This window comes from Engystomops pustulosus, chromosome 2 (genome assembly GCF_040894005.1).
Source record: "Engystomops pustulosus chromosome 2, aEngPut4.maternal, whole genome shotgun sequence".
NCBI lineage: Eukaryota > Metazoa > Chordata > Amphibia > Anura > Leptodactylidae > Engystomops > Engystomops pustulosus.
Window position 1 is genome coordinate 63402172 of NC_092412.1, and position 21962 is coordinate 63424133.

General features: G+C 42.2%; 1 protein-coding gene across 2 annotated transcripts in view; it reads left to right on the forward strand.

The window, feature by feature from the left end:
* The window catches only part of TAC3 (tachykinin precursor 3), a 53869-nt gene extending 40253 nt beyond the window's left edge, over window positions 1-13616 (forward strand). For both annotated transcript variants that reach the window (XM_072134926.1, XM_072134927.1), the window contains exons 5-7: window positions 7278-7331; window positions 9879-9945; window positions 12985-13616. In XM_072134926.1, the coding sequence (XP_071991027.1) occupies window positions 7278-7331; window positions 9879-9945; window positions 12985-13003 (140 nt within the window). In that variant the 3' untranslated portion in view covers window positions 13004-13616. The remainder of the gene's footprint in view (window positions 1-7277; window positions 7332-9878; window positions 9946-12984) is intronic.
* Window positions 13617-21962: the final 8346 nt, after the last annotated feature.

Sequence of the window (21962 nt, forward strand, 5' to 3'; positions counted from 1 at the left end):
TTTGTATAAGATCAAGTGTAGTAGCGTTCTTATAAGTTTAGGATATGGCGGGTGAGGGGAATGTAAACAGATGCGCAAGAAGCGCTGAAATAATATCCGTAAATGGTAAAAGTTTGCCAGTGTATTTTGTGGATAACACAGCAGGGTGGCGACAAAGTTAACAACTTTGATGTGGAATCCATGAAAACAACCCAAATTTCGGCCTGACAAACCTCGTTTGATAAAGGGACGATGTATGGAGGCAGCTATATGGACGACTTTTGGAGGTAGCAATGGAGACAACGTGTGGAGGCTGCTATGGAGACAATTCAATTTGGATAGTGCCTGTATGTGGCAGTCCAAAAAATTTTTCAAACCAGAGGAGCAGGTAGGTGGCCCTCCAGAAAAATGGAATAGATTGAGTGCCTGTATGTGGCAGTCCAAAAAATTTTTCAAACCAGAGGAGCAGGTAGGTGGCCCTCCAGAAAAATGGAATAGATTGAGTGCCTGTATGTGGCAGTCCAAAAAATTTTTCAAACCAGAGGAGCAGGTAGGTGGCCCTCCAGAAAAATGGAATAGATTGAGTGCCTGTATGTGGCACTCCCAAAAATTGTTTAAAACAGAGGACCGTGTCGGTGGCCCTCCAGAAAAATTAAATGCATAAAGTACTATACCTAGAGCCAGTGGGCCCTGTCAAAAAACAGCCAGTTTCCTCTGCTTTACTGTAGAAAGAGGAGGAGAAGGAGGAAAATGAGGAGGAGGAGGAGTGGATAAATTATTCAGGTTGAGCTTCCTTCACCTGCTGGAGATTTGAAATTAGGAGAAATCCATGCTTTATTCATCTTGATAAGCGTCAGCCTGTCAGCGCTGTCAGTCGACAGGCGTGTACGCTTATCGGTGATGATGCCACCAGCTGCACTGAAAACCCGCTCTGACAAGACGCTAGCGGCAGGGCAGGCAAGAACCTCCAAGGCGTAGAGCGCCAGTTCGTGCCACATGTCCAGCTTTGAAACCCAGTAGTTGTAGGGAGCTGTGTGATCATTTAGGACGATGGTATGGTCAGCTACGTACTCCCTCACCATCTTTCTGTAAAGATCAGCCCTACTCTGCCGAGACTGGGGACAGGTGACAGTGTCTTGCTGGGGTGACATAAAGCTGGCAAAAGCCTTGTAAAGCGTACCCTTGCCAGTGCTGGACAAGCTGCCTGCTCGCCTACTCTCCCTCGCTACTTGTCCCGCAGAACTACGCACTCTGCCGCTAGCGCTGTCAGAAGGGAAATACTGTTTCAGCTTGTGCACCAGGGCCTGCTGGTATTCATGCATTCTCACACTCCTTTCCTCTCCAGGGATGAGAGTGGAAAGATTTTGCTTGTACCGTGGGTCCAGGAGAGTGAACACCCAGTAATCGGTGCTGGAATAAATTCTTTGAACGCGAGGGTCACGGGATAGGCAGCCTAGCATGAAATCTGCCATATGCGCCAGAGTACCAACGCGTAAGAATTCACTCCCCTCACTGGCCTGACTGTCCATTTCCTCCTCCTCCAACTCCTCCAACTCCTCTTCTTCTGCCCATACACGCTCAACAGTGTAGGACTCAACAATGGTCCCCTCTTGTGTCTCGCCAACATTCTCCTCCTCTTCCTCCTCATCCTCCTCCACCTCCACCTCCTCCGATATGCGCTGAGAAACAGACCTAAGGGTGCTTTGGCTATCAACAAGGGAATCTTCTTCCCCTGTCTCTTGTGAGGAGCGCAAAGCTTCCGACTTCATGCTGACCAGAGAGTTTTTCAACAGGCCAAGCAGCGGGATGGTGAGGCTGATGATGGCGGCATCGCCACTGACCATCTGTGTTGACTCCTCAAAGTTACTCAGCACCTGACAGATATCAGACATCCACGTCCACTCCTCATTGTAGACTTGAGGAAGCTGACTGACCTGACTACCAGTTCTGGTGGAAGTTGACATCTGGCAGTCTACAATCGCTCGGCGCTGCTGGTAAACTCTGGATAACATGGTCAGTGTTGAATTCCACCTCGTGGGCACGTCGCACAACAGTCGGTGAGCGGGCAGTTGGAGGCGGCGCTGCGCTGCCCTGAGAGTGGCAGCATCTGTGCTGGACTTCCTGAAATGCGCACAGATGCGGCGCACCTTCGTGAGCAAATCAGACAGATTGGGGTATGTCTTGAGGAAACGCTGAACTATCAGATTTAACACATGGGCCAGGCATGGCACATGTGTCAGTCTGCCGAGTTGCAGAGCCGCCACCAGGTTACGGCCGTTGTCACACACAACCATGCCTGGCTTCAGGTTCAGCGGTGCCAGCCACAGATCAGTCTGCGCCGTGATGCCCTGTAATAGTTCTTGGGCGGTGTGCCTTTTATCGCCTAGGCTCAGCAGTTTGAGCACCGCCTGCTGTCGCTTAGCGACGGCACTGCTGCTGTGCCTAGAGCTACCGACTGATGGCGCCATGCCCACGGATGGTCGTTCGGAGGAGGAGGTGGAGGAGGGGTGGGAGGAGGAGGAGGCATAGTAGGCCTCAAACACCTGGACCGAGGTAGGCCCCGCAATCCTCGGCGTCGGCAGTATATGACCAGCCGCAGGGTCACACTCGGTCCCAGCCTCCACCAAGTTAACCCAATGTGCCGTCAGAGATATATAGTGGCCCTGCCCGGCAGCACTTGTCCACGTGTCCGTGGTCAGGTGGACCTTGTCAGAAACGGCGTTGGTCAGGGCACGGATTATGTTGTCTGACACGTGCTGGTGCAGGGCTGGGACGGCACATCGGGAAAAGTAGTGGCGGCTGGGGACCGAATACCGAGGGGCGGCCGCCGCCATGAGGCTGCGAAAGGCCTCGGTCTCTACTAGCCTATAGGGCAGCATCTCCAGGCTTAGCAATCTGGAAATGTGCACATTAAGGGCTTGGGCGTGCGGGTGGGTTGCACTATATTTGCGTTTCCGCTCCAGCGTCTGGGGTATGGAGAGCTGAACGCTGGTGGATGCTGTGGAGGATCGTGGAGGTGACGATGGGGTTTTTGTGGCAGGGTCCTGGGCAGGGGGCTGACTATCAGCTGACACAGGGGAAGGAGCAGTGGTGTGCACGGCCGGAGGTGAACGCGCTTGTTGCCACTGAGTGGGGTGTTTAGCATTCATATGCCTGCGCATACTGGTGGTAGTTAAGCTAGTAGTGGTGGAACCCCTGCTGATCCTGGTTTGGCAAATGTGGCACACCACAGTCCGTCGGTCATCCGGTGTTTCCTTAAAGAACCTCCAGACTTCTGAAAATCTAGCCCTCGCCGCAGGAGCCCTCGCCACGGGAGCTTCACTAGTTGACACATTTGGCGCTGATGCACCAGCTCTGGCCCTGCCTCTCCGTCTGGCCCCACCACTGCCTCTTCCAACCTGTTCTGGTCGAGGACTCTCCTCCGTCTCAGAAGCACTGTGTTCACCCGGCCTCTCAACCCAGCTTGGGTCTGTCACCTCATCATCCTCCGATCCCTCAGTCTGCTCCCCCCTCGGACTTCCTGCCCTGACAACAACTTCCCCACTGTCTGACAACCGTGTCTCCTCATCGTCGGACACCTCTTTACACACTTCTTCCACTACGTCAACAAGGTCATCATCACCCACAGACTGCGACTGGTGGAAAACCTGGGCATCGGAAAATTGCTCATCAGCAACCGGACAAGTGGTTTGTGACTGTGGGAAGGGTCCAGAAAACAGTTCCTCAGAGTATGCCGGTTAAAATGGCAAATTTTGCTGGGAGGGGGCAGACTGGGGGGGAGGAGGCTGAGGTGCAGGAGCTGGAGGAGTGCCGATTTCGGTGACATGGGTGGACTGCGTGGAAGACTGACTGGTGGACAAATTGCTCGAAGCATTGTCGGCAATCCACGACATCACCTGTTCGCACTGTTCTGGCCTCAACAGTGCTCTACCACGAGTCCCAGTAACTTCAGACATGAACCTAGGGAGTGTAGCTCTGCGGCGTTCCCCTGCTCCCTCATAAGCAGGTGGTGTCTCACCCCGCCCAGGACCACGGCCTCTGACCCCTGCAGTAGTTGGACGCCCACGTCCCCGCCCTCGTCCTCTACCCCTAGCCCTCGGGTTAAACATTTTGAAAATGAGAGTTATAACTTGTATTTTTTTTTTAACTTTTTTTTTTGTTTGTTTTTTTGTTTTTTTGTGTTTTTTAGTTTTTAAAACCAAATGATGCTATCCTATTGCTATGGCTATTTTCTAGCCAAGTATTACAGCACACTACTATGCCAGATGAGATGACGCTGAGTTATGAAAAAAATAAACGTAAAATAAAAAAGGAAATGGCAGACTGTGCCTAGTTGAAATACAACCCCGGGCCCTAATAAATTTTCCCACTTCGGTCTTTGCGATGGATATGTGCGTCACTAAAACACAGTGGTCGCAAGTCTGACTCCAAATTGCTCCCAATTTGATAGTAGATGCACTGCAGCAAGTACAGCCACCAGCAGATCAACCAGAAATCAAATATATATAACGCTACTGTAGGCGTAATTAAGACGTTTGTATTCTCCTATGGCTATTTTCTAGCCAAGTATTACAGCACACTACTATGCCAGATGAGATGACGCTGAGTTATGAAAAAAATAAACGTAAAATAAAAAGAAACTGGCAGACTGTGCCTAATTGAAATACAACCCCGGGCCCTAATAAATTTTCCCACTTCGGTCTTTGCGATGGATATGTGCGTCACTAAAACACAGTGGTCGCAAGTCTGACTCCAAATTGCTCCCAATTTGATAGTAGATGCACTGCAGCAAGTACAGCCACCAGCAGATCAACCAGAAATCAAATATATATAACGCTACTGTAGGCGTAATTAAGACGTTTGTATTCTCCTATGGCTATTTTCTAGCCAAGTATTACAGCACACTACTATGCCAGATGAGATGACGCTGAGTTATGAAAAAAATAAACGTAAAATAAAAAGAAACTGGCAGACTCTGCCTAATTGAAATACAACCCCGGGCCCTAATAAATTTTCCCACTTCGGTCTTTGCGATGGATATGTGCGTCACTAAAACACAGTGGTCGCAAGTCTGACTCCAAATTGCTCCCAATTTGATAGTAGATGCACTGCAGCAAGTACAGCCACCAGCAGATCAACCAGAAATCAAATATATATAACGCTACTGTAGGCGTAATTAAGACGTTTGTATTCTCCTATGGCTATTTTCTAGCCAAGTATTACAGCACACTACTATGCCAGATGAGATGACGCTGAGTTATGAAAAAAATAAACGTAAAATAAAAAGAAACTGGCAGACTCTGCCTAATTGAAATACAACCCCGGGCCCTAATAAATTTTCCCACTTCGGTCTTTGCGATGGATATGTGCGTCACTAAAACACAGTGGTCGCAAGTCTGACTCCAAATTGCTCCCAATTTGATAGTAGATGCACTGCAGCAAGTACAGCCACCAGCAGATCAACCAGAAATCAAATATATATAACGCTACTGTAGGCGTAATTAAGACGTTTGTATTCTCCTATGGCTATTTTCTAGCCAAGTATTACAGCACACTACTATGCCAGATGAGATGACGCTGAGTTATGAAAAAAATAAACGTAAAATAAAAAGAAACTGGCAGACTCTGCCTAATTCTACTCAAACCCCTAATAAATTTTCCCACTTTGGTGTTTGAGGTGGATATGTGTGTCACTAAGAGCTAAACACAACGGTAGCAAGTCCCCCTGCTAATTCCTCACAATATGGTACTAGCTGCAAATAAAAAAAAAAAAAAATTATAACGTTATTGTAGCCCTAAGAAGGGCTGTTGGGTTCTTTAAGAATCACTCCTGCCTAACAGTAAGCTAATAGAACACCCTAACGCTTTCCCTGAGCAGCAGCAGCTCTCTCCCTAGCGGCATCCAGACAGAGAATGATCCGAGCAGCGCGGGCAGCGGCTAGTCTATCCCAGGGTCACCTGATCTGGCCAGCCAACCACTGCTATCTACGTGTAAGGGTACCACGTCATGCTGGGTGGAGTGCAGAGTCTCCTGGCTTGTGATTGGCTCTGTTTCTGGCCGCCAAAAAGCAAAACGGCGGGAGCTGCCATTTTCTCGAGCGGGCGAAATACTCGTCCGAGCAACGAGCAGTTACGAGTACGCTAATGCTCGATCGAGCATCAAGCTCGGACGAGTATGTTCGCTCATCTCTATTCATAACCATAACCATCACATGGTCTGGTTGCAACTCAGTTCCATTCAATGTATTGGGGTCAAATTGTAAGATAAGGTGACGTATAGGAAGTAAGAAGACCACATTACTTTCTGTGCAAAACACGGAATACCCCTTGAAAAACATTTTGTAACAGATATGCAAAATACTCCATGTAAGGACATGGAGTAAGAGTTTATCAACCTTTGTTTTACTATATTTCATACATGAGATTTTGCATATTTCATCAGCTGAGTGAGTCTGAGTATACTTGATCTAGCAGAAGGGCTAGAATGGCCCTTAAAAATAGAAAATCCTGAGACCACTGTACCAGGGCTATTTGAATAGGGGGGTGGGTATATATGCGCCTTGGTTGTGCTGACCCCTCAAGTCAAATGGCCTTGCTACATTGGGATCAAGATTCCTGGTGGGCATTTTTATTGGGATACAAGCCATGAAAAAGTCTTAATTCCTGAAAGTGGCGATTCCCTTTCCCCTTTTAAGCCAACTCCACTGCATTGAACATAATCTACTGTCTGGAATTGACTTTTTTAGGAGATCCAGAGATATATTCCCAATCACTGCCTTATCCCTAAACAAGTTTAATTAGTTAAGGGAAAGCGGACCATCTATTTTTAAATATTTAATTTTATCTACATCAGAAATCTATAAAACCATGAGAAATTGATACAGAAAGTATATTAGAAAATTGTATAACTTTTTATAATACAAACAATTAATTTGCTGTAATGGGAATACCCCTTTAATTATGGGATCTGGAAGCCATAGGATCCCCTACCACCCTACCCTTCCCTCACCTTAATTGATCAGCCTGTTTCATTTGTTTTGTTCTTTAGACTGTGTATAACTTACTCTACTGTACTCCTTAATCAGACCACAATTTCCCGGAAAAGCATCTCTGCCCCAACGGCCATATTTGTGTATTTGCCTTTTGTATTGATTTTCCTGCCTATGATATTAGAATTTATTTTTCTCATATGTGGTCGGATTATCCTGGGGATATGTTTGTCATGGGATAGCCTCTATAAATTAAGTCTGATGCAGACTATTCAGAATATAATTCAAATCTCTAATTGTGTTTCTCAGGGGACATGCATGACTTCTTTGTGGGTTTAATGGGGAAGAGGAATCTACAAACAGGTAGGTCCAATTTAAGTACTATTGAACTCCTCTACTTAAGTAAGCACTTTACACCACATATACATTTACAAATACTGTAGGATCTCTCTTTGAAATAGAACCTTAATCCAATCATAGTAGAAGCACCCACTGTTTCACACCATTGGAGATTGTCAGATCTTTAAAATGCACACCCTGTGTCATAAAGGGTCATGGAGAACCAAGAACAGCTTGAAGGATTATACATAAATAGATTATGTATGATGTGCTGTCATAGTTGTCTTTGTGATGCCACGGTTACACATTGCAAAAATCTGTGGATTTTTTAATGCCAAAGGTTACATGAAAGCCATTTTATTTGCAGATTTGAATTGCACTAAATGGAGTCAAATTCACTGAACAATTAAGACAGTGGAATTAGATTTTGCTAACAAGTAAATGTTGGATTGGCTAGGTTATCAGGACAGGTATATTTCTTGTGAGACAGATTTTACAGCAGCTTTTATCCTGCTGGATAAACTTTTAAAACTATAGAAATCAGGTTACATCACAGTGTCCATTTATACAAAAAAAATTATTAAAAAATAATAATAATGTATTCTGCAGCGCTTCACAGATCATGGATTACATACAGTGTACAATCCAAATAAAACATTACAAAGTAATAACATTGTTAGAAACAACAGAGGAGTAAGGGCCCTGCTCAAAAGGCCTTATAATCTAAGAGGCAATAGAGACAATGGCGCATAATTATCAGGACCTCGGCGCCATGTCACGCCCTGAAATATTCGCAAATGCTAGCTTATTGCGAGCACTTGCAATTATTTGCCCCAATCCGCCACCTTCCTGCCAGTGGGGCGTGAAGGATCGTGAAGGGGGGGTGCGGCCGTGCCGAGCGGCACGAGCACTGGCGTATGATAAATATCCCCCAATGTAATAAATTAAATGGAACCTGTCATCAGAAATTGGCCTAATAAACCACTAGCAGTATATTGTCAAGCAGTTGAACAGCTTCTAGATTATGTTTCTCTCATGCCTAAGTGTAATGGCATCATCTAGAAAATCAACTGTGAAGTGAGATGTAAACTGGATCAATAAAATCATGGAGGTGGAGTCAGGGAGCTCTTCATGCCCCACCTCCTCATGCACCAGACTTCAGGAGATCAGACCAATGATTTTCCTGGACGCAGGTCCATCAATTACAGTGAAGTGAGCATTCTAAGGCAGGGAAAGTTGGACCTCAGTGTTAAACTCTCCGCCTCCTTGACTTTATAAAACCAATTTATATCTCACTTCAAAGTTGATTTTCTGGATGATGCCAGACATCATGAAACAACATGAAAGAAACCTCATCTAGAAACTGTTTAACTGCTTGACAACATATAGCTAGTGGTTTATTAGCCCAATTTCTGATGACAATCATTTACAAATTGTAAGGTGTCTTTAGAATACAGTGTGCCACATCATCAAAACTAGTGCAGTCTGTGCTATGCGCAGTTTGCCTGTGGAGTGCGGTAGATCAAAACTGGTGCACGGTTTTCAGTAACCTGGCGCCCCCTGCGCTGCTCCGAAAGATTGCACCATTTTTTTTGTTGCACTTTGTTCATGCTGCAGAATTGTGACGCAGACGGAATTGTGGCACATATCAATAATAAATGTGGCGCAAACTCAGACTAAGCACTAACACTTCTGTTTAGGTGCACATTTTTTCTGTCTTGTCGGACACAGTGCAGCTGGCGCAGACAGAAGTGCAAGCAGAAAACTGGTGTAAACGCTTTAATAAATGTGGGCCAGTGTTTATAAAAAGACAAAAACTTAATATTTTTTAATGAGAACTAATAAGTGTAATTTGGGACATTAATCCAACATCCAACATGTAAGGGCTCCTTTATATTGGTGTTGATGTTCAACTTCAGTTGCGCATCTGTTGCATTTTGTCTCTATTGTGTCTCCATTTTTCTTCCATTTTGTCTTCGTGACGCATCAGTTTTCTTTCTGTGCCAGCAAAAAACTGAAGGTTTAACATTGCTTTGAAAACATCACACATGGTTTTTCAGCCTCATCAGTGAAAAAAAAACATGATCCGCATCTATGATGAGGACGTGTTTCATAATTTTTTCCCTGGACAACGGATCAGTGAAAATACAAGCAAATGAAATCATAAAAATCAATGGCTTTGTGAGGCATCCGTGGAAATCACTGAACCACGGATGTGAAACTAACACCTATATATACCTAAATACAGTATATTTTTATATTTATGATGAATCAGGAATGAATGCCCAGGAACTGAGAGCTGTGGGACAAGTAATAAGTTTTAATTTTTTTTTAATTGTGTCCTTAAACAAAAAAGACATAGAGAGATTTGGACCCTAATAGGTTATGTAATGGGTTTAGTAAGACTAAGCTCAACCTTCTGGTCAGCGTGTTTTAAAGTTATTCTAGTTAGGCTCTGGCACTGGGCGCTCTGTCTTTGCACAATTGTGCACACCTCTTGTGCATTATCTAAGTGGTTGACCTTATGATGTATTTCCAAATTGTAACCACATAAATCTTTTATATTTTAAGGGATTCCTAATAATGATGAGAATGAAGCTGAACCTGAGACCAGATACTCAACAAAATGCAGAATGAAGTAAGTATCTGCTGAGTTATTGAAGTAATACTAATTATTTCAGCTGATTCGGATGATCATACAATAAATTGGACATGTCACATGCACAAAATGTATTTTTATGCATAAGCAATCCAAGTGTGAAGTCCTTGGGGCACATTTACTAAGGGTCCATCGGACACATTTTCGTTGGCTTTCCCGAATAATTCCGATTTGCCCTGAATTGAACACGAGATCGGATTGTGGTGCATCATCCCAGCCATCATGCGACACAAATCGGGGGCGGGGCCGTCGGACAATCCGACTGATTCGGACAAACCGCAGAATTTAACTTTCAAAATTGTGACGCAAGACGCGCACTTACATGCACCGGGAAGAAGAAGGTGAACTCCGGGGGACCTCAGCGGGGAAGCGACACATGCAGGAAATTGGACGCACGATCCAAACCATGGTTGCTGTAGAGATATATAGCTTTTAATCAGTTCAGTGCACAACAGTTATATTTGCAACAGTTATTTAGAAAGCATATGTCCCATTTACCATTCTTTTGGCTGATTTTTTTGGCCGCATTGCAGAAGCTCCATTGAAGATCCATTCAGTTCCTCACCATGGGTTTAATTGGTACATCTTACTGTATAATAAGCCTATACAAGAAAAAATGCAGGAAACCAAGTAAGTCCTCATGCACACAACCATAGAATGCGGCATATTCAGCAGCTAAAACACATCTATGATTACTTCTTTGGGCTAATGCCCATGGCCCTGTGCATAAGCCAACTGCCTGAGCCGCAAATTATAAAGCAGGTCAGCAAATTTACTAAGAATGTGGGAAACTGCACTTAAAGTGCTCTGCCCGTGTATAATGCTGGGTGCGACAGATTCATTAAGAACCTGCGCCAGAAATCATGAATCTGTCACTTCACTGCACTGGCCTGAGAGAGTTCACCAACTTTTTTGTGGTGCACCTTTAACATAGGGTGTTCAGCAAGCTTTGCATGTTAAATCTGAGTGCCGGAACGCCCCCTAATTTGTGTCGCATGGTGGCTAGTGCAGCTGCACCACAAAAAGGTCACGTGCGACACATTTGTGGTGCAAACACTTCTTCCATACCTGTGGAAGCAGTTTACACTAGAAAGAACGTGCAAAGTCTGACAGGAAACTGGCACAAATGCCTTAGTAAATGTGTCCCACTAAGTTTGCAATCCAGTCAGTCTTTTTTCACTGTCATCAGCATATGAGTAGTGCAGTTTCACTTAATGTGAATGGAGGCCTCAAGAAGGACAGGACCACTAACAGGTCAGTAAAATTTTTCCTATTATAAGGTAGATTGGGTCATGTGTTTAGTTGGTTTTACTCACAACCTAGTGACACATTCCATGGTGTGTTTTGTTTTACTGTTGCCACATATTTATAGTTAAATATTGAAATAAATTAATTTTGAGGGAACATAGCACCATCATATTCCACAGCACTTTACAAATAATGGGGAATGGTCAGATGCCTGCTCGCAAGAGCAACAATATGGAAGAAGAGACACAATCTAAAGTCTCCTCCCTACTCACAGTAGAACAATAAGCTGGGGCAGAGACACATACACACACACATATATATGTATAGTCATGTACATTAAAGGAAACCTACTACTGCTTGCATGATGAAATGATGAAATCATGCGAGCAAATCACCCGGTAGGCTACTTAATGCTGATGCCGACACATAGTTTTGTTAGGCTCGGCGAACTTTAGTTTAGCTAAAAAAAACTATTTTCTTACATATTTAAATGAGCCCTCCGGTGCTGCCCTGCGCCATCTTCGGGCTGGCGGTGGCTTCCGATGTTTAATTATTCCTCCTTCAGGTTCCGAGAGCCGTGACTTAGTGTCTGCGCATGCGCGATAGGTGCCGAGAGCTTGGTGAAGTCACGGCTCTCAGCACCTGAAGGAGAAATAATTAAACATCGGAAGCCACCGCCAGCCCGAAGATGGCGCAGGGTAGCACCGGAGGGCTCATTTAAATATGTAAGAAAATAGTTTTTTTAGCTAAACTAAAGTTCGCCGAGCCTAACAAAACTATGTGCCGGCATCAGCATTAAGTAGCCTACTGGGTGGTCTGCTCGCATGATTTCATCATGCGGGCAGTGGTATGTTTCCTTTAAGTGTATGGCAGGGAAGGTAGGATGCGCTATTTGACTTTTTGTTGCTGCCCTGCGAGACCTTTGTCTTTATGAGCCCAAGGTACTTCAAATTCTTGAAGAAGCTATATCGGATGCTGCCATTTTGTTTATGTTGTGATTGAGATTCAGAGATGTTTTTACAGTTCATTACTTTTATATATATATTTTTTAATAAAAAATGCAGAAGTTCAGAGAGTCTGTGGAAGTTCAGAAAGGAGTCAGAAATGTGGCTTCAAAATAAAGTCTTGGAATTGTGTATATTTTTTTATTATAAATTATCCAATTAAATCCAGAGCTTGTTTAATAATTACTTACAATTTTTTAAATAAAGGTGAAAAAGAAATTCTATGTGCACATAATCCATAGGGGGTCAATAAAACAATAAAACTACTTAATACTGGCTGGTTGGATAGAATCTACTTTAGCCATCAATTGGCTAAGCGTGTCTCTTCTAGTGTTACCTATGATGCTGGGAGAAACATAAAACAGGCTGCAGCGTGTTCTGGGTAGAACAGGTGTCAAAAATCCTTAATCTGGCGCCCTCTACACACTACACAGGCACATAGAGCAGTTTGCAGTGTTTTTAATAAATGTGGGCTATCGTCCCAGTTTCTGCCCTGAAGGGCTTCCTTTAGCTGTTGAAAATGTGTTCTTCTAAAGTTCAGAGTTCCTGTTGCCCATCTTCTGAAAGTCATATTGAAGATTAATTTAAAGTGAATGATGTTGTGGTCACTGTTACTGACCTTAACCTGTAATTTTGATACTCTCTCAGGTGTATTAGTCAGTTTCTTGTGGATTGATTTTAATTTTATAGACATGTAATATAGACATGTAACAGTACTTTGGTTATACTGTGCATTGACTACATTTATTGTATTTTGTCTCAACAGGTTCCGACGCTCAGTTTAGGATATCCAGAGAGAAGTGGTCCTATCTACATAAACATTATTGGTCCAATGCCAAACACATTGGATTTCTTATTTTGTATCACCGAAGAAAAGCCCCACCTATGTTGCAATATAGCTTTACCCTCCTCTGTGTGGCTGTGTCCCATCATGCTAATTCATTAAAACACTCTGCATCAAACAACAGGACAAGTGACGCATATGGACATAACTGTATTAGATACATTTATTTTGGACCAGGTGTTTTCATATCATGTATGTATTTTGACACTTGCCACATTTTTTCTGATCTCTGTGAGTAGCATTTGAATATTGGCAATGTTTTTTGGTGAACAATGAGGCAATGATAATTCTGTACTTGTGTAATTTCCTTCACTCATTTGTCACTCATGTGATTGACTGTAACAGAAAGTGTAACCACTGGTGAAACTGGGTGACTTGCAAATGGAATGTTGCAAAAAGTAAGAAAGCACCAGGTTCTGGATTTCAAAAACATCTCCCCTGAATTATCACTACCCATAATGCTGTCGGTCACACTATCAGCCATGCTTAACTGATACAATGTAGCTTCAACAGAAAATAATCACGTTCAAAAATAATAATATTTTTACATATGATCTCTTGTGTTGAGTCTTTTTCTGTGAATATTTTTTATTCTATATTTCTATTAAAAGTAACCCGAAACGTATACAGACATTATTTGGAGGTTTTCAGCCAGTGCAGAGGCGTAAGAAAGAATTAATAGATCCAGGTCTTTCTAACCAAGCTCTTCTGATAGATCCTCTGTGTATCTTTTCACTAAGTGAGGGTCCTTAAAATTTCAATCCCCTAGTGATCTTTACACAATTAAGATAATTTTTAACTACCTACTTTACAATTTTACTCGTTTTTTTTGTTGTTTTAGCTCCAATAGTGATGATCCCTGTAAAATTCCAGAGTGTGGGCAGGGACTCTCTAAGCATATCTAATGATCTGTGCTATGAGATAATGTGTGCTGACAATGTGCTTAAATTATCAGGGTACAGGCTTATATACAATTTCATTTAGCTTCTGAACATTGTACTAGTATCTAGAAGGACGCAAAGCTGCCATTGGCAGAGAAAATACCCATATCCGGACAGAAAAATGTAATGTCTTGTTGTAAAACGTCACTTTTATTAAATGTCAAATAAAAAAGAAAAAAAATATGTGTGGAAGCATTACTGCAAAATGCTTTAGAGAGTTGAAATTAAAAACACAGTAGTTTTTTTTAAAAAACACAGTACTGTGTTTTTAATTTCAACTCTCTAAAGCGTGTGCTTCCACACATATTTTTTTCTTTTTTATTTGACATTTAATAAAAGTGACGTTTTACAACAAGACATTACATTTTTCTGTCCGGATATGGGTATTTTCTCTGCCAATGGCAGCTTTGCGTCCTTCTGTGTAATAAACTCCCTGCCGCGACAATTGGTCCATTTTTTTGTAATATAATCCTTGTACTAGTATCTGACACATAGAAATAGAGATGAGAAATCATGAGATCCACAATATGGATATAACACACAATTACACTCTCATCTCTGCTAACTCACTTATAACACACACAGTTCTGCTACATACCTCCCTCCCTCTCCCCTGGATAAAGATCTTATCTGTCTGTAGCTTAATTCTTCTCACAATGGGGCAAATTTACTTACCTGGTCCTGTCACGATCCCTGATTCGGACGGTCCAATGAAGATGAAGTCCGGTGCTATTCACGAAGCTCGTGCGCCTGAGTTCCTGCATCCGTTGCTTCCCCGCCGAGGTCTGCCGGAGTTCACCTTCTTCTTCCCGATGCTTGGAAGTGTGTGTCTTGCGACACAATTCGAAATGTTACATTCCGCACGTAGTCGAAGCAATCAGGATGTGGCAAAATCCGATCGCATGTGCCAAAATCCCCTGTTAAATGTGGCGTAAAACGGAAATCGTCGGGAAACCTGACGAAAATACGCTCCGCGGACCCTTAGTAAATGAGCCTCAATGTGTTGATGTGTTGTTGTTTGCAGGAAGTCAGTGTGTGTCTGGGTGAACTCATTCTGGCATGCAAGGGTGGGGGTTAGAGGCAAAGAGCAGCTCAGTGCAGCGTCAGACAGAAGAGCAAGATGTCTGCTGACCCTAAACTCGAAAGATACAGGGTCGGGTCCAGGGGCAACCAAAATTATGTACACCAGGACTGATAGAGACAGATTGGAGTTATATGTGAAATGCTGTTTTTTGTTAATAACATTGAATTAGAGAATATGTTATTTTGTTATCCTGAGTACATTTAAGAAACTTGTCTTCATGGGAATAACCCTTTAACAGGGGTTCAATGCCATACCCCTGTTTGTTTGCAGAAGGAGGCATGCTTTGTTGCGACAACTTCCACCAGCCTACCCACCCTGTCCCAGGCCTGATACACATCGAAACTAATGCTGTATCAGGTTCTGGTACAGGGGACGTGGGAGCATGCCAGTCAGCTGAAAGTAGTCAAAGCCGAGCGTGCTAATCTCTGTCAACAATTAGGGTACTGATGGACAGTGACATGGGACACCAGTAGTGCCAGAAAAGTTAAGTATACGTTTATTTTGTTGTACAGCCCTCACCACGCCTACTATATTTTTTAACATACTCTGACAACTCATGTAAAAGTATAGAGGGGGTTATCTATGAATTTCCAAGCAAGGTGGTCTGGCTATACTCCTATAGATGTTAATGGAAATAGCAATGCTTCATCAGCCACATATTTTATTGATATGCTTTAAAATATTCCACCATGGAGTAGGTATCTGAGCAAAAATCACTGAATAACTGGCTAGACATAAAGGTAAGGTTTCTGCTTTTTTTGGCTTGTGTGTAGATATCTATACCCTATGATGGGGTGTATTGTGTTTTAAACATCAATATGGCTGTTTGAGTAGGGACCTTTACTTACATTAGATAAATGACAAACTTTATTGACAAGAAAGGCAGGGGTTGTCTGTCCCCTGACTATGAAACTATTAAGAACAACAGTTTAAGAAGTAGAGAAGTGTTTATAGAATAAAACTTTGCATGTTTAATATTGCCAAACTTTGGCAGATACTTTGAGAGGAGTAGCATTTCCCCAACAACTGTTCCAGATTTTCTGCAAAAAGATGCATCATTTTGTGTACCCATTGAACATATTTTAGCTTTAACACACAAATATAAATGGGTGTGCCCATGCAAGAAAAGTCAAATCTTAATCATCTAGTAATAACTCAGTTTTATTGCTGTGTTTGCTCATATAACTGCATTAGTTGCTCAGTGTAATATTCAGCTCTGTGAGTGAGCACTAGCTGAGCAAACACTTCCTGGTTCCTCTGTGCTATGCCAGTGTACGAGATGTTGTGTGCTGACAAAGTCCTTAGATTATCAATGTATCAATCATTTAGCTTCTGAACACTCTAGTATCTGACACACAGAAAAAGAGATGCAACAGAGCTGAGTCATGAAATCAATATAAGACACTATATCACACTCAGCTCTGCTACTTCCCCTAACAAATAAAACACACACTCATAACTGCTATGCCCCTCCTCCCTTAGATCAAGACCTTATCTTGTTTGTAGAGCTGGTGCTCTCTCCCATCTCCCCCTCCCTCCTGCAGTAATGTGTTCATATGAAAGAAATCTTAATAGGCAGAAAGACATGCCAGACCATAGTCAGGACTAAGCTCATAGTCATATCCAAGAACAACCAAACTACACCACATCAGGACTGATAGAAACAGGTTAGAATTATATCTGTGAAATGAAGCATTTTTGTTAATAATATTGAATTAGAGAATGTGTTTTTTGCCATCCTGAGTAAGAATTTTGTCTTCGTGGAAATACCTCTTTAATTTAACTAATAACTAAGTTGAAGAAGTCCTTTAAAGAGCAACCAGGACAAGAAAACCAGTATGATCGTGGCATCCAATGACACAATTATACTAAATGTAAAGAATAGTTGTATTAGTTTTTTTTATGCTACTACCTATTGATGAGATCCAGTTGGTGTAGAAACTCTTCTTGTCATCACTTAAAATACGATTAAAAACCACATTACCCAGCACATATGTATGTCACATGACTAGCTTGACAAGCAGAAATCTTCACAGATTTGACTAAAACACATTATTACAGTGGCATGTCATGCTATGCAAATTTTGAGTTTGCCTCTAAACACACCTGAAATATTTAAAGGGAACTTTTTGGGAACTTTTACACAAGGCTAGAGTTCTCATTCATTTTTCCAGTTTGTAGTGTCAAATGAAAGTAGTGTTGCCTCTTGTTAAATTACAAACTATGAGATAAATGCTACAAGCACAAATATTTCTTTAATGTTGCATAATTTGTAAGGTTCAAAGTTAATACAAGTCTATCATATCTATCATAACAGTTTTGCTCTGAGACACTTCTGATAAATCCCCCCATAGACAAAGTGACAGTCAGAGACAAATACAGAGACAATCACAGTCAGAGATAGATAGAGACAGTTGGAGAAAGTCAGAGACAATCAGAGACAGACTGTGTCAGAGACAGCCTGAGAATCAGAATGAGAGAGTCAGAGACAAAGACTGTCCAAGATAGATAGTCAGAGACAGACATTGACAGTCTGAGAAAGTCAGAATCAGAGACAGAGAGAGAGCCATTCAGATACAGAGACAGTCAGAGACAGACAGAGACAGAAACTAAGAAGATTTCTACTGCTCTCACAAAATTAATATATATGCAGTATATTAAAAATTTATTGATTCTGTATTAGATCCTGCCTCAGGTTGAAGGATATTCTGTTCAAGAGGGGCCTAGATGCCTTTCTTGAAAACAAAAATATTAGGTGTTATGAGAAGAAAACATTTTTAAATCTTTTTTTAACATTATTTAATCTTCTTTTTCCAACCTTATCTACTATGATCCTTAGTAAGGGTGTTAATAGTTCGAGCTTACTCTATAACACCCACTATGTATGGAGAGAGGCATGACTCCGTGATCACTTTCCATACTATTTTAACAACCCCAAGATGCCCAATATGTAAATATCCATTACGTTTCATAAAGGGATTAATTGAGTGCAAAACTATATTATCATGGCAAATATATGAGCGGCAATTAGAAAGGGGCAAGAGAAAGGTAAGTTTGCAGAGACCAACAAAATCCCCACTATCACTATCTTGCATTTCTGTAAACTTCGTTTACGTCACTAAACTATATTTCTTCTTACCCACCATCTATCTATCTCCTCAGTGTCCAACATTAGCTCTTCCATTCTTTCTTCATCTCTGTACTCTTTTCATATATTCTATACTTTATCTGACCTCCATATTCTGTCTGGGTCTGTGATGAAGCATAGATTACACTCTCATAAATCACTTAACCATCTCCTTTCTCTGGCTATCCTCCTCCTACTAGCGGCAGGTGATATATCTCCTAACCCTGGCCTTACTTGAGCTACAAACTTTCCGCCTCTCATTGGAACCATGCTAACCTAATCAATATCCAGTGTATCCCCTCTTCTCCCTCTCCTCCTCCTATAGCGCCTTTCAAATGTGCCCTCTGGAATGCCAGCTCAGTATGTAATAAACTTGAGTCCATTCACAATGTTTTTCTTTCTAAATCCTTTGATCTGCTGGCCATCACGGGAACATGAGTCCAGAAGGATGACTCTGTCACCCTTGTGGCTTTGTCTTATGGTGGCTTACACTGTTCTCACTGCTCCAGACCTGAGAATAGGCAGGGAGGAGGGGTAGGAATGCACAATTCACTTTACAGGTAATTCATCCTGAACCATCTCTCACTTTTCCTTATTTTGAGGTCCATAGCCTCAGGATTTTCTGCCTATTCTACCTTTGTGTGGCTGTAGTATACTGTCCTCTCAGCTCACCATACCAGTTCCTTTACCACTTTTCTTCTTGGCTTCCTTTATATCCTGTGGTTTTTCAACACTCATCATGGTAGACTTTAACATCCCTATTAACACCCCCTTCTCCCCTTGTGCCTCTCAGCTTCTATCACTAACTACCTTTCTAGGACTAGGACTTACAACTTTCTGATTCTTCTACTCACCAGGAGGGAAACATCCTTGATTTGGTCTTTGCCCGACTCTCTTCAGTCTCTGACTTCACAAATACTATATTTCCACTTTCAGACCACAACCTTCTCTCATTTACTGTAAATAGTTTCTATCTCATACAGAGCATGCCCACATATCATTCACACCAGAACCCACTGGCCATTAATACTCACCATCTCACAGAACCTGCAGTCATCACTGTCCCCCATCTTCTCTCTTTTCTGTCCTAACCGGGCTACTAACCACTACAATAATGTCCTCAAAAGTGCCCTGGACGAGGTGGCACCGGCCTCAGTCCAAACCTTTTGACACAGATGTCAGTAACGCCAGCACATGTCCCAAACTTGTTTTCCTTGGCACTGTTCCAGGAGTGCCGAACATCTGTTTAGAAAGTTCCACACATCTGCAGACTTTCTCCACTTTAAATTTATGTGAAGAACTTACAACCCAAATCCCAAAATGCTCTTCCATACTCTTCACTCCTTATTAACACCAAAGGTGCAATTACCTGTCACAGGCCACCTATTTTAAAGATAAAATTAATTCTCTGACAGGAAATTATTTCCCAAAACTCAATTTATCCCCTTCACTACGGTACCTCACACTGCTCACTCAGAGCCAGTCAAAGATGAAGAAGTGTCAAGGCTCCTTTCCTCTGCTCACCCTACTACCTGCATCAGTGACCCCATGCTCTCACATCTTGTACAGTCCCTCTTGTACAGCAACCTCTCTCTTTTGGTGTTGTTCCCTCTTCTTTCAAACATGCTGTTGTTATGCCATTACTAAAGAAACCTTCCTTGGACACTTAAGGTGCTTCTAACTACCAACCAGTCTCTAATTTTCCTTCAATCTCCAAACTCCTGGAATACCTGGTCTATTCTTGACTTGAAAAATGCACTTTTCCAAGTCTCCAATGATCTCCTCACTGCTAAATCCAAAGGTGACTATTCTCTCTCCTCATTCTTTTGGATCTCTCGGCAGCATTTGATACTGTGGACCACCAGCTCCTCCTCAGAATTTTTCACTCTATTGACCTAAAGGACACTGCACTCTTTTGGCCTTCTTCCCATCTCTCTGACCACACTTTCAGTATTACCTTTTCTGGATTTCTCTGTGTTCCTCTTCTTCTCACTGTCTGGGTTCCACAGAGCTCAGTTCCGGGTCCTCTTCTCTTTTTCCTCTATACTGCTCCTATTGGATAAACCATCAGCAGATTTGGTTTCCAGTATTATCTCTATGCTGATGACAACCAACTATATACTTCAAGGAAGAATGTAAATTTGATTTCCCAGGTGTTAAATGGAAAACAATGCCTCCTTCTGCTACCTTAAAAGATGTCTAAAAACATGGTGTGGGATTAAGCCAAACCAGTATATCTATTCCATAAGGAACAGACTCCCAACTGTAGACAGCACTGTTTCGACCTGGTTAGGTCTCCTCAGTACAGTGTAGGGAACTGGTGTGGCTGTGTGAGAGACTATTGACTAGGGTCAGACAGTGGGTGTTCTCCTTAAGGAGAGATTGCCTGCCTTTCAAGGTAGCAAAAGGAGGCATTGTTTTCCATTTAACACCTTGGAAAACAAATTTGCATTCTTCCCAGAATGCCCTAGTGGAGCATCTGTGGCTTTAAGTCTCCACACTCCTTTAAGGTGGCCTTAACTGGTAATCTCTCCTTAAAGGAAACCTACCACTTGAAGTGGCAGGTATAAGAGGGAACTACCGAGCACCAGCTCAGGGTTTCCTTTAAGGAGAACACCTACTGTCTAACTATATACTTCTGTGCATAGCATCAACTTTGCCCTACTTTTCCCACGCTTTTCTCAAAATTGAAACCTCTAAAATGTTAATTGTTGCACTGATTCACTGTCGACTAGACTAACTCCCTGTTAATTGGTCTTCCACTCACTAAACTCACTCCTCTCCAATCTATACTTCAGAATCAAAGCTTGTGTTTCAGACCAAACACTACATGGATGCCTCCAGTCTGTGTCACTAATTGCACTTATTTCCTGTCTCTTTCGAAAAACAGTTTAGAAAAAAACACCCTCATCCACAAATCTCTGCACAGTTCAGCACCTCCCTACCTCTCCTCTCTCATCTCAGTCTATTGTCCAACCCATGCAATTTAATCTGCTGGTGATCTTAGATTATTCTCTACCTTAATTTGAACCTCTCATTCATATCTCCAAGACTTCTCCCAAACTGCACCAATTCTCTCGAATGCTCTTCCCCAGACTTATCAGACTAACACCGAACCTCCAATGTTTCAAACATGCTCTTAAAAGCCATCTTTTTAGGCAAGCCTATCACTTCATGAAATTTTAACTCTCTCTTTACTAACCCAATCTATTAAAATAAAGATAATTAAAGTATTAATTGACAGCCACATTTCCTTGGGACCTGCATTTTATCACAGGTATACATGAACATAAAACAGTTCCCCCATAAAGATTGATCAAGCCTATTTTTAATGTAATTGTTTCTATTCTTGGTATTCCAGTCAGTAGAAGAAACTTTTTATAGAATGTAAATACAGCAAATGCATAGATATAGAGACGGTGCTGTCTGGCTCACAAGCTAACATTAGGAATGCACGTAATACATACAAACAATACTATTATACAACAAAAGGAAGACAATGAACCAATTTCCCTCACAGTCTTCTATAGCAAACATACTTAAAATTGAGATCACTCCATTCTTTGCTTTTCTGAACTAATGGATTCAACTGCCAGGCAATTTCCACAAACTAACACTGAATAAAATGCACACTGAGTGATACAATTATTCTCCCAGTTCCATACTCCTACACTGTATATTAAACTGTGTGCACTCCCACAGAAGAGAATTGCTGTACTTTACATAAAATGAAGTCATTCTGAACCTA